Genomic DNA, 14524 nt, shown 5'->3' with positions numbered 1-14524 from the left:
GATACTCTTTTTCTGCCTGCTATATGGAAGCTACATTTAAAAGACAGGTATATACAGCAAAGGGTGTTTTACAGCGATAGACCTACCATGTATATAATGGCTAACATTTTGGAATATCCTCATCTACGAGCAGAATTGACCTGTACACAAGATGTCTACGATTTTGTCACAATGGATCCTCAAGTCACCTACCAACGCTTTAATAGAAACTTTACAGTAAAGGGACACTGTAGTTTGGAAGCCAACGATAAGATTTGCTTTAGAATTTTACTGACTAAATATATTATTGATACCATTTATTTCAATACAAATATTATACAAGGTTTTTATGAAGACAACCAGTATAAAAAAATAGAATCCCTCTTAGGTATCAATAAATTGGTTACATGCTGCAATGACGAAGACGAGGTAGATGAGAACCTAAAAATTTTTCCTGTTATTAGTATCGATTCAGAAACTTGCATAAAAAAATGTACAATCGATTCCATTTCACCTGCCAATCTGATTAAAAAAAGAACTAGGGCTATCATGGAAATTGAAGCGCCTGTGTATAAGAAGGGTAAGAATATTTATGTACAAATGTCTATAATATTTGATGTAAAGTTTCGTGCAAAATCCATTACATATGTATCAGACTTGTGTTCACCAGTGTTTAATGAAGAGTATAATATTTATAATTAGATTATTTTACAGAATTTTTCTTGTGAATAATTGCAGTGTTTATAATTAGATTATTTACCAAATTTTCTTGTGAATAATTGCAGTGTTTATAATTAGATTATTTTTACCAAATTTTTCTTGTGAAAAATTTCAGTGTTTATAATTAAGTTTATTTTTACATAATTTTTTTTGTGAAAAATTTCAGTGTTTATAATTAAGTTTATTTTTACATAATTTTTTTTGTGAATAATTTCAGTGTTTATTTTCACAGAAGTTTTTGTTCATTATATTATATAATGAGATCATTTTTATAAAATTTCTTTGCAAATCATAGCATTGATAGCATAGATCACTCTATAAAATTTTTTTGTAAATTATTGCAATGTATATATAATTAGATCATTTCTGTAGAATCTTTTTTGTAAATAATTTCAGTATATATAATTCGATCATTTCCATATAATGTTTATGTAAATAATTTCAGTGTATTTAATTCGATCATTTCAGTAGAATCTTTTTTGCAAATAATTTCAGTGTATTTAATTAGATCATTTCCATATAATTTTTCACAAAAAAATTCAGTGTATATAATTAGAACATTTCCATATAATTTTTTTGTAAATAATTTCAGTGTGTATGATAAGATTATTTTCACTGAATTTTTTTGTGAAAAATTACAGTGTATGTATGATTAGATTATTTTCACAAAATTCTTTTGTAAAATATTGCAATGTTTATGTTAAATTATCTCTATAGGAATTGAGATGTACTATTCTGAAAATATTCATTAGAACCTATTTTAAAATAAAAATTTCACGAATGCGTTAATAGAATTTATTTACCTCCTTCTATTATGAAATTAATATACTTTTATTATGATTTGCTAACAGGGATAACTTCACAAATCTACCGAGACTCTAGATATAAATTTGATCCCTTTTTATAACTCTACTTTTACCAGAAATATTAATGTAAAATCTTCAAATTTATTTTACACTGTAGTTTATAATAATATTTATTTTATGATACAAAAGAATATTGAGAAACAGAAATCATGCTTAAAACTGAAAAGTATATATACCAAAGAGATTGGAAGAAAGCTTAATTAGAGATAATTTGATTTCGTTTTTCACTCTTCCCGCTTAAATGGTTTATGGTAGATAGTAAAATTCAAAACAATGAATATAAAATCAGAAAAGTTTTATTTCAACGCAACTGTTTAAATAGACGACATACTCCTTTTCACTCACTATTTGTTCCACCTTTATGCTTTCTAACGTTTTTATTTCATTCGACACATACGCCAATAAAATTTGTACATAATTTTCTTCATCCAAACTGTTACACAATTCCATCAATTTGACTTTTTGCTCCTCAAAATCAATGCTTCTCACCTGATTTAATTGATTGTAATACAAATGAAAATAGCGGCCAAATATGTCTGCAAACATAAATTTCAATATTTTCACTGTCAATTCTTCCATTCGAGATTGTTTGTTCACATACGGCTCTTCTTCATAATCGATTTCTAATGATCTCTTAAGCGATTGCTTCTTTCGAGATTGTTGTAATTGAAATTGTACATCTTCACACATCATTTGTTCACTATCTAATTGATTTTTTATTTTTAAATATTTCTGTTTATAGTCTTCCAATTCAATGAGTAATTTTCTATTTTTTTCTTTATAAATTTCAACTTCTCTCAGTTTAGTTACGAATATTTCATTTTTAGCAATTAATTCTTTCTCTTTGGTTTCCAATTCGGCTTTTAACTTTTCCTCCTTTGCTTTTGATTCTTTTTTTAATTTAATGTAAACGGATGATGGCGTAGGTACTGTTTTGGGCGTCAGATGCTGACTAGTGGGTTCTTCAAATATCTTCATTTCCTCTTGTAGTGATTTATTTTTCTCTTTTAATTCCATCACGTGTGTTTTGCTTTGACGTAGTTTCTCTTGTAATGCCTTATAGTTTTCAGCCAATTTTTTATCTTTTTCATCTAATGTTTCCATCTCTATGGTTTTTTGTTTCAAATCCTTTTTCAAAACATTGAATTGATCTTGTAAACTATCTAATTCGTTTTGACTTTCGAAATTTTTTGTGGTTAAATTGTCATTTTTTGTTTGTAAATCGTCAAATCTCTTTCGTAAATCGTCACATCTCGTTTGTAAATCGTCATTTTTTGTTTGTAACTTGGTGTTTTTCTCTGTTAATTGTGTAATTTCTTTCATCTTTTCCTCGTGTTCATGTTGAAGAGTATCTAAATGAATCTTTAACTGTTTATTGCTTTCTTTTAACTTTAGAATCGTGCTGGCATGTTCCTCAAATTGATTTTTACAAGTATCAAATGGAAGTGTGGATTTAGCTTTACTTTTCAATGTTTTGAAATATTTTTTCTTAATTCCTTTTGCTCTGAATTGTAATGCTCGACTTGACAAAGGTACATTTATTTTTGGTACCAATGAATCCTTTTGAGCTGATGATATATCCCACATTTGCTCATCAGACAATGATTGTAATTGCTGCTCCAATTTTTCTTTTTGCTCCAACCAATTCTCTTTTTCCTCATTTGATGCTTGTAATTGTTTTTGTAGAATAGAATAATTTTCTGTCAAATCGTGTAATTGTTTCTCTAAATTAAGAATGGTTTTTGCCTTAATCTGGTAGTTTTGATCTAATTTGGAATATTTATTTTGAGCTGTATCAAATTGTGCTTTTAAAGCAATAGCCTCGCATCGAGACGTTTTTAATGTCGCGTTTAATTGATTCACTTCTTGACGAAGTCGTTCAATTTGTAAATGTTGTTCAGTAATGGTGGTCTGGGATTTTTTCTGAGCTTCTCTGATTCTGCGCTCTAACAAATTTTTCATGAGCTCGTATAAAGGATCGTCAACTATCATGGGATCATCTTCCACCTCTGACTTTATAAATTGTGTAAGATTACTGTGTAATGTTTGCAATTGATCATATTTTTCTTTAAAATGAACACATTGTTTTTTTATGAGATCATATTGATTTTTCCAGTGTTTGACGTTAATCTCGGAGGACGATTGACACTCTTTCAGTTGATCTTCACATTTGAGTTTATCCTGTTCACATGCTAATTGTTGGCGTGTAAGACTACCTAGGTTATTTTCTAAATTTAGAATAGTCAATTTCAACGACTCAATCGTTTTCTCAGTTTCAGAAATGTTCCCTTTTAACGTTGTTATCTGTAGTTCGAGGTGCAAATTCTGTTTTTCCAGCTGAACTTTTTCATAACTAAAAGAGTCACATTTGCTTTGACATTTGCACATGTTGTCTTTCAACTCAGAGAGGGCATCCTCGAGCGCTGTTTTATCTTGCTTGTATTGCAAAGAAGTATCATTTAAATGCACTATATCTTTTTCCAAAGAGTGTAGTTGTTTTTCCTTTTCGACAAATTGTCTATTTAAATTATCTATGTTTTTCTGTAAGCGAGAAAATGTATCGTGTTCGGCCGTGTATTGTTCCATAAGTGTTTGCTTGTCTTTGCGGAGTTGTTTCATACTGTCTTTTAATTGAAAAATGTTGGATTCTTGATCTCGAATCTCTTGTTGCAAAGACGAGAGTTGAGTGTTCAATACCGACTTTTCATTTTCCCAGAGAGAAGCATTGCGTTTTAATTCTTGTATATGGTTTAATAATTTGGATTTTTCAGTTTCCAATAATTGTTTTTTAGATTTACTGTCCAACTCTTCCTGTTCCATCAGTTTTAAACTCTCTCGCAAGGCAGGCAAACGTTGTTTTTCCATTTCCAATTGATCCAACAGTTCGTTACGATTCACGAGCAGCTCTTTTCGCTTCGATTCTAAATCTACCATCGTTTTTTCCAACTCTAATTGCAACTCTTTGTATCGATTCTGATTCTTTTGATACGTAGTGATGGAGTTTTCCAATTCAAATTTCTCCTTCTGCTTTTCTAACACGTCAACATCGAGCTCATTCTTTTGTGTGAGTAATTTTAAGTATGTTTCTTGAGTTTCAATCAGTTTATTTTCTTGGGTACACGCCTCGAGTCGTTTTTGTAATATTTTGGCTGACTCACATTCGAATACCTGACATTGCTCTTTCAACGCATAAATTTCTTTTTCCAAACTAGCATTAGACGTTTTGCAGACATTCAACTGTTGATGACACTCTGAAAATTGGTCATTTAATTCTGACAGAGTATCTTGCAAAGTTTGAATGTGTTCAGTGTCTGTAGAAGGTTGTAAAAAAGATTCGAAGGGGTCGTCAATGTATTCATCATCTGAAAGGTGAGAATTTATAGATTCGTGAGTGTTGGATACAATGTTAGAAGACTCTTTATTCAAAATACTTGAATCGTCATTTGATGTTTCATAATTGTAATTTGGAGTTTTAAAATCGTAATTTGGAGTTTTAAAATCGTAATTTGGTGTTTCAGAATCGCAATTTGGAGTTTTAAAATCGTAATTTGGTGTTTCAGAATTGTAATTTGGTGTTTCAGAATTGTAATTTGGAGTTTCAGAATTATAATTTAGTGTTTCAGAATTGTAATTTGGAGTTTCAGAATTGTAATTTAGTGTTTCAGAATTGTAATTTGGAGTTTCAGAATTATAATTTGTAGCTCCAAAATTGTAATTTAGTGTTTCAGAATTGTAATTTGTAGCTTCAGAATCGTAATTTGGAGTTTCAGAACTGTAATTTGGAGTTTCAGAACTGTAATTTGGAGTTTCAGAACTGTAATTTGGAGTTTCAGAACTGTAATTTGGAGTTTCAGAATTGTAATTTGAAGTTTCAGAATTGTAATTTGAAGCTTCAGAATTGTAATTTGAAGCTTCAGAATCGTAATTTTTAGTTTTAAAATCGTAATTTGGAGCTTCAGAATCGTAATTTGGAGTTTTAAAATCGTAATTTGGAGCTTCAGAGTTATGATTTGGAGTTTTAAAATCATCATTATATTTTGAATTGTCATTATTTTTTGAATTGTCATTATTTTTTGAATTGTCATTATTTTTTGAATTGTCATTTAAAATTTTAGAATCTGGATGTGCGTCAAACATTTGATTTTTTAACGCTTTGGAATTTGGGTGTGTGTCATATGCTTGATTTTCTAACATTTTCTCATTTTTTTCTTTGTGAAACGAAAGATTTAAAAAGTGTATATCGGACATTTTTATCAAAAAATCTAAAAAACTAGTAGACGTGTTAAATAAGTGTATATTTTCATCTACCAAAGATTTACTCATTTCAAATGAATCCTGTAAATCTTGTTGAATATTGTCCTTAATCTTTTTAAATTTTTTTAAATACCAGATTTTTTTGTCTGTGCGATATCTCAGCAAATTCAAAACAAGTTCTTTAAACATTTACAAAATCTTTATTTACAAATACTTTCAGATGATAAACATTGAATTAGTTTTCCAGATAAAAAGTATGGATGCATAAGCATTTCCAACACGTGTTTATACATTTATTTGGATTTCACTTTGTGTTTACATATTTTATTTGGATTTCACTATATAATTTTTTTTTCAAACTTTAATTCCTTGTACCGCACGAATCGTGTGCCAGGGGGCCACCAGCGTCTATTCTTGGGGATATTATGACAAATGTCTTCAATGTATGCGACGGATGCAGGTTTCATATCCGGCGGCAACAAGGATTTAATTTTTTCTTCATGCAACCAAACATTGCTGCCGCCGGATAGTACCCACCGAAACATTACCGACAGAAATCATATATAAAATGGGTTTACTCATAGTTCTCTTTATTAAATATTTTAAAACAAACATTAAATGAAACATATTCAATGTTATTTATTTTCCATTGTATGTCATTTATTGAATGAAATATTGTCAGATGAACTGAAACATATTCAATGTTATTTATTTACCATTGTATGTCATTTATTGAATGAAATATTGTCAGAAGACTTTCGTAACAATCCAGTTTCCCTACAATAAAACATTATTCTCGGAATTTCCATATCATCTGTTTGTGTTTCAACACTCTTTATTGTTTTCCTTCTCATAGATGATTTGTGTAATTCTAACAGTATAAACAATTCAGGTTCCAATTGTGATTTAAACCACTTATAAAAAGGTTTCACTTCGATAGATTTAGATCTCCACAAAAATTGTAAAAGTCCATCGTAAGTTGTCAAGATGATATTATTTGCACAATTAGTTTTTACGTTTACATATTGTTCTAAATGTGCAGCATAGAGTTGTAACTCTGGTTGGATGAGCCGATGAATTGCCTTCTTTACATTGTACTTATAACCTAAAAGGGCACATAATGCATTGGCCGAATAATAAATAGTTTCATTAGCAATTATAACTATAAATGGGAAAACACCAAATGAGGATTTGTAATCGTAATTTAAATACATGTTTGAAATACCTGTAAATGAATGATGTTATAAAAAACAGACATAATGCTTGGCATGAAAAACAGACATAATTTTTGGAGAACTGTTTAACTTTTTATCATTTATTTTTTTTTTTAATTTTTTATTCTTTTGTTTTCTATTAGACAATATATATTACACAAAAGAATATATTTTTAAGTTTTTTTTAAATTGTAAAAAATGTATCTCCTTCCACTCTTTTCTCTTAAAAAAGGGAGGATGAACAATTAACTTTAAAGTGATCTTTCAAACTTTTTAATTTCAAAATTCCACCGCTAAGATTCCACCGCTTGTTTAGGATTTAAAATAATTCATTAAATATTTTTTTGATACAAATGGTTCTTACGGTGTTTGTAGACCATTCAATCGAAAATTGGAAAAATTAAATTAACACATTACAAACAAAAAATGTGTCTTATGATTCAGTGTAGAATATGTTGAATTTCTGTGAGCGTGAATTTTTGTAATATCGGTAATTGTCGTAGACCATTCAATCAAAAGTTGGAAAAATTAAATTAGCACATTACAAGCAAAAAAATGTGTCTTATGATTCTGTGTAGAATATGTCGAGCTTCTGTGAGCGTAAATTTTTGTAATATACGTAATTGTCAATTTGTTGTAAAAGCTATTGGGTTTTGTAATGAACATCGAATTGAAACAAAAAAGATGAAAAACATTACAAATTCAGAGATACAACGATGAGTTACACATTTATTTATTGCTATTAAATCATAACCATTAAACAAAGGAATTAATGGCAATCATGGATTGTTAACCATGGATATATTTCCTCTGTATATGCTTTGTTGTACAGTAACTGGAAAGTTATAATTTTTCATCATTGAAATTCATGATGATGATAAAGTTTTCTGCTTATGAAATAATTCTAATCACCGCGATTCAGAATCCAGATTTTTAATAAAATACTTAATTTGAAACCTACAAGTTAAAAAAAAATTTTTTAAAACATTTTTAAATTAATTGTCATTATTTTTACGACAAACATTTTAAATTATTTATGTCAACATTTTAACAAGAGCTTTATAGTGCAGACAGTGGATACAGTTCTTTTTTCATACTATAATAAATCTAATCACGGATTACTGCACGATAAAAGATAACTATAAAATGACTATCCGTGTCGCAATCCCGATGCTATGACGTAATATTTTCTATAAAATGACTATCCTTGTTGCTGTTACTCATTTCTCACATCATTGATAGCTATGATGTAATCATCTCGATGCTCATTATGACGTAATATCTTCTATAAAATGACTATCCGTGTTGACCATTTCTATTTCATCTCAATATGAGCATTATTCAATATAAATTACGAAAGCCTTCGACAAGTAAAGAGCCCATATTTATAAAAAATGCGGGTCTTCTTCTTTATCCTTCGACTAATACTCTAATAGAACCACGCAAACAAGCTACAATACTTTTCGATGTGGATATTGAAATACCACCCGGAAAATATGGATTATTATATTCACTCATACCAAATGTGAATGTTCTTGAAAAAACTATTCCTTCTAATTTCTGTGGGCAGTTGACGATGTCAGTGGTGAATTCTGGAAATGTGAGTGTAAATGTTTTTGCAGAGGCTGAAGCAGTGATATTTCAGTCTCGCTTCTGTTTAATTCCTAAATTGGAGAAGATACCTAGTTTTCAATTTTCAGCGAAAATTTATCCCAATAAACAAGTGGTTTATTACGCAATGAAACAGCCGGGGGAAAAAGAACCTACTATTCTCAAAAATTTGGTCATTGTTTTCTACACGCACCAAACGATAGTAATGGAACCTAATTCGCAAACCATATGGACTCCTCCAATAGACATTAAACTACCACGAAATACCTCGGGTTTCTTGATTTCTATGCATAAACATATCGACGTGCTCAACAGAGTCATCCAATCTTGTTTTTATGGACCCCTTCAAGTAGAATTCTTTTATAATGGATCAGAAAAAAAAGTGTTTTCTAAAGGTATGAAAATAGTATCTCTCTTATTGCAATCAACTATTCAACATGAATTTAAGAAAGTTAGAAATTTTCTCCCTGAAAATTTTCCTTTGTTGAGAAGTTTATTTTCAAAGTAATTAAAAGTGTTTGTATAAGATGTTTGTTGGAACAAGTGGGTTTTTGTCAATAATGTGTAGATTAAATGCAGAGATTAAATACATATTAATGGAAATATTTGTCTTATATTACTCTTTCCTAGTAATTAAAAGTATTCATATATGATGTTTGTTGGAACAAGTGTGTCTTTGTCAATAATGTGTAGATTAAACGCAGAGATTAAATGCACATTAATGGAAATATTTGTCTTATATCACTCTTTCCAAGTAATTAAAAGTGTTTATATATGATGTTTGTTGGAACAAGTATGTTTTTGTCAATAATTTATGGATTAAATGCATATTAATGGAATTTCCAAGTAATTAAAAGTGTTTATATATAATGTTTGTTGGAACAAGTGCGTTTTTGTCAATAATTTATAGATTAAATAAATATTTTGTCATCACATTCAAACCTTTTCACAAAAACAAGATTTTTGAACATCCATTGGCCTAGTGGTACAATACAATAACTAATACAAATATTCAATTAATGTATTAAGTTATAAATAAATGTTTATAACATTTGGTGTCAACATAAAGTACCAAAAAATTTTCTTTCAAATTTTTTTGTAAATCAGAATACGAAATAAACATAGGAATTAATTTCTTTAATAATTTTAAGATTTAATTATGCATATTTTCGAAAAGAAAAAAAAAACATTAATTTTAATATTCAATACATAAAAATGAGTTCAATTTAAAATCTGTTTGCTAATTCAACGCTTTTATAAAACTTTAGAAATGGATTTTTAAAACTGTTTCTTATAATTGTTTCCCGATAGTGAAATTTCGAATACTTATAACAATGCGAAATTATTTTTACATTACAAAAAAGTTTGACAAATTTTTAATTAAGATTTATAAGAGTTTTAGCAGAGTTTGATAAAATAATTTTATTTAGTATTAATGAAAATATTTGCTTAGGTGCTTTCGGGATTTTATTTAAGGGGATACTAAACATTTAATATTTAGCATTAGAATCTTCTATAAATATGATAAACTCCTCTTTAAATAAAACAAGTCTCTTAATTTTTAGTTAATGGATGGTTTTGAATACACGTAAATATAAAAAAGAAACTATTTTATTGTATATTTATTTATCAATCCATTTGTTAAAAAAATACAATACAATACAATCTTTTAATATTGTCAAAATAGTTAAATTATTTTAAACAATATTTCTATTGTTATATTTATTTACACAGAATATTATAATATTTTAGGAAAGGCACCAGATTTGTATAGATCATAGACGCTTTTCTCCATAAATACACCCCTAATAGACATTCAACATACTTATGTTATATCTATTTCTTTCCAGAAAAGATATTAGGCATTCAACATGTTACATTTAATGCTGAGTATTTGTTAATAGACTAAATTTGTATCCAGTACCTTCAACAAACTGCTCTCCAAATACAATTTTACTGACGGAATCATTTACATCATACATTTTCGACTGAATCGATTCCAACACATAATTTTGTTTGACTGCTTCAAAACACAATTTTTCTAAACCTGATCTATTCGGATGTTTTTTCAAACCATTTCTGTTTAAAGGAAGTGGCTCACCCATATGACACTGAAACTTTAAAATGTTGATAATGTCTTTAAAATTTCGACCTGTGGAATGCATGGTTTTAAAAAATTGCAATTTCAATAAATTGATAAGATTAAAAAAATAACACACAATACCACATTTTTTGAAGACATATTTTACATCACTAAGAGCTACTACACGTGTGAGTTTTAAATTTCTCATCAAATAATCTCGGTCGTCAATCTTTTGGCAGATAATTTTTGAGTAATTTTCCACAAAACTATCCAAAACGATAAATCTCTTTAAGCAAAAATACACATTATGGTTTTCAATGTTGGACGCTTTATTGTTTTTGTTATTAATGGATAAATAACACGTTTCTTCTTTGCTAATATTTAACAACTCAGAGACTTCATAACCAGTTACAAATAGAGTCGTAAATTTACGTTTATTGGCAATTTCAAAAATTTGATTTAGACTCGTAAAAATATTAAGTTCAAAGAGCAAATCTTTTTCAACTTTATAATTGCTGAGAGTAGGTAATACATCTTTTAAATGACGTTTATCCAAAGTATTTTGGGTATAAAGCTTGGTCACACGGCAAGTTAAAAGAATGCCAAAAGGATCTCCAGGTGATAAAAAGTTTCGTTGAATTGCTTTGCAAAATTCCAACAAAAATTGCGGAATATTTTCTTGATGTTGATTAAACACTAGCAAGTCAGGTAAATTGTTCAAATGTTCTCTAAAAATTTCCAATACAGAACTCATTTTATGTGGTTTAATTATCATTTTAATTTTTCTCCACGTTTCTGAATCAAACTCTTTAACATAATTAAAAATGCTTGCAGCCTCATCCATGATCAAATTATTAGCAGAAAATGTATGTTGTCAAAACATACAAAGTCTAAAAAGTAATAAAAAAATTATATATAATAATAATAATAATAATAATAATAATAATAATAAAAAATATAAATTTTTATTACAATTCAGAGTTTTAATAATTTAGAATATGTTATTATCTAAAATTTAAAAAAATGAATAAATAATAATAAGAAAATAAACTATTGTCTAGATATTTTGACGTTAAAAAAATAAATAATAATGAGAAAATAAACTATTGTCCAGACATTTCGACGTTAAAAAAATAAATAATAATAAGAAAATAAACTATTGTCTAGACATTTTCACGTTAAAAAAATAAATAATAAGAAGAAAATAAACTATTGTCTACACATTTTCACGTTAAAAAAATAAATAATAAGAAGAAAAAAATTTATGTATACATCGGAAAATTTTTATCAATTCAAAAATTATTTAAAGGTGTTATGCATTACACCAAGACTTTTTACAAAAAACAAGAATTTTGTTATGTATTTGGATATTAATATTCGAAGAGAAATTTTACATTTATATCGTGAATTGGGAAAATCACAACGATGGATTGCCAAACATTTGGATTTATCACCGGCTACGGTGAATTACTGGATTCATCGACACGATACCATAGAAACGAGGAAAAAGTCTGGCCGTCATCGAAAAACTGATTTACAGACAGATCATTTAATTTTTACCATGAGTTCACAAAATCCGTTCATGCCTGCAAGTGAAATTTTACATAATCTGCAATTAAAAGTGACTAAGCAAACGATACGAAACCGACTCAAAGAGAAAGGTTTAGCAAACTATGTTGCAGTCAAAAAGGAAATATTAAAACCTATTCATCGTGAAAAACGGTTAGAATTTGCTCTCACTTATCAAAACTGGACATTCGAACAATGGAAAAAAGTTTGGTTTAGCGATGAGAAAGTTTTTTCTTCATTTGGTAAAGGCATGCGTCGCGTGTGGAGACCTAAACACAAGGATCGTTTTGACGAAAAATACATTGCGCAAGCCGGTCATTCGAATCGAAAAACAATTCCTGTGTGGGCATACATTAGTTTGGACTTGAAAAAAATTCATTGGATTCGACAAAAAACGCTCAATAGTCAATATTATATTCAACATATTTTACAAATTTATCTACCCGAAATAGGAGACGAAACATTTTATTTCATGCATGACAAATCCTCGATTCACATGTCGAAAATCACCTCTGCATGGCTAAAAAGGCACGAAATACAAATACTGTCTTGGCCGGCCAAAAGTCCTGATATGAATCCTATTGAAAATGTATGGGCGGAATTAGAAAGACAGACGTGTCATAGACATGTTCAGACTCAGCAAGAATTATGGGAAATGATTCAAGACACATTTAATAATTTGACAGAGGAGTACATCTCCAATTTAATTTACTCAATGCCTAAACGATTAAAAATGGTGATTGAAGCTCAAGGCAATTGGACTAAATATTAAACATTAAATAAACCAAATGTTGAAAAAAAAACATTTTGAGTTTGATATTATGTTTGATATTAGACACTAAATAAACCAAAAAAACAATGTTTATAGTAAAGTAACACAATGAATTTACAACATTATACTAACATTTATTGTTCTTTCCATGATGTGTTTGAAAATGATGTTGTTGGAAATATTATTCTCATTCCAATATCTGATGTTTCCTGGACTAAATCCATCGTCTTAAGACTTAAAAATTTTAAAGAAATTTACAAACCCGATAAACCTTTAGCAAAAAGTATAATGTACCATTACAACATGGAAACAGTCGTCTCTGTCTTTACCTCTAAAGAAGAATCTTGGTCCATTTTATTGGGAAATGAACGCGTTGTATATCCTAAGAGTGGAAATGAAACTTACATTGGAAGCTCTCCACTCTTTTTCAAAGACCCTCGTCTGTTTGCATTTTATATGAAAGAACGCAACGCTGTTTGTTTTTACGACGACATATATTCGTATAAAAATGCTATAGTCTACCTAGATTCTTATGATGTTCCTTATCCAGGCGGTCAATATTTTGACACTAAAAATATGGCTAACGACCATTATCGCATTTGTTTTGTGGGGTCAAGTCAAGTGATTCAAGCACTCGAAAAGGAATTTCTAGATAACCTCAAAGGTTTTGATTACATTCCTTTAAAAATTAAAGATGCTGAAGCCACCATCTCCGATTTTATTCTTTTAAAACCCATTCGCCATGCACCCTTTTCAAACTTGTATCACGAAAACGTGAGTAATGTTTTAAAACGAAAATGTTTTACTGATCCCAATTACATTGTGCAAGATATTTTGAACTCGTGTCCCACCGATATGCTGGAAGTTGGCATTATTATAGAATATCCCATTTACATTTCTTATTTTAGTTCTTCTGACAAAGCGAACCATGAACAGTACATTGCCTTATCTATTAATTGTCACATTCCCAAAATAGTGATTTATATTCAAAGCCCATTTGATCGCTGTTTTATCCATAAAAACGTACCTAAAAGTATTCATTGGACTCCTCTCTTGTACGATAAACAATCTACACCACGCGATTTAGAAGCAGTTGTGTTAAATAAAAATATTATTGGTTACACATATAAAGACACTTTTTTTTGTCTTACATATCCTAAATTGATGTTGGGAACGCATGTTGCAAATCAAAACACTAAAAATATCCTCAATATGTTATCCTTTGATTTGAAACAAGACGAGAAATTTAGAATCGTAAATGAGTTTCGTTACACTACTAATCATTCGCTATTTTGCGTAAAACATCGGGAACTTTCGCATGAATTGTGGTGTTTGGGTATGGCAAATCATTTTTCTGCGTATCCAAAAAGAATTAATATTTCATTTTTATTAACGCATTGGTGTGACTTTGTGTTGATGCATGTTGATCGTAAAGAAGTGGATTACGGTGATTTAA

At 29.0% G+C, this 14524-nt stretch overlaps 1 protein-coding gene across 1 annotated transcript; it reads right to left on the bottom strand.

The window, feature by feature from the left end:
• Window positions 1-1850: 1850 nt before the first annotated feature.
• On the bottom strand, window positions 1851-5759 carry LOC110282440 (interaptin-like). Its single transcript, XM_043056562.2, has one exon. It carries the CDS (start codon window positions 5757-5759, stop codon window positions 1851-1853), a length of 3909 nt encoding a protein of 1302 aa, XP_042912496.2.
• Window positions 5760-14524: the final 8765 nt, after the last annotated feature.

This window comes from Parasteatoda tepidariorum, chromosome 7 (genome assembly GCF_043381705.1).
Source record: "Parasteatoda tepidariorum isolate YZ-2023 chromosome 7, CAS_Ptep_4.0, whole genome shotgun sequence".
NCBI classification, from domain to species: domain Eukaryota; kingdom Metazoa; phylum Arthropoda; class Arachnida; order Araneae; family Theridiidae; genus Parasteatoda; species Parasteatoda tepidariorum.
The sequence above is the reverse complement of the archived record's forward strand: the minus strand, read 5'-3'. Positions and strand labels throughout refer to the sequence as shown.

Coding starts and splice junctions, on each gene's coding strand:
- LOC110282440 (XM_043056562.2), bottom strand. CDS start 5,759: ATGTTAGAAAATCAAGCATATGACACACACCCAAATTCCAAAGCGTTA.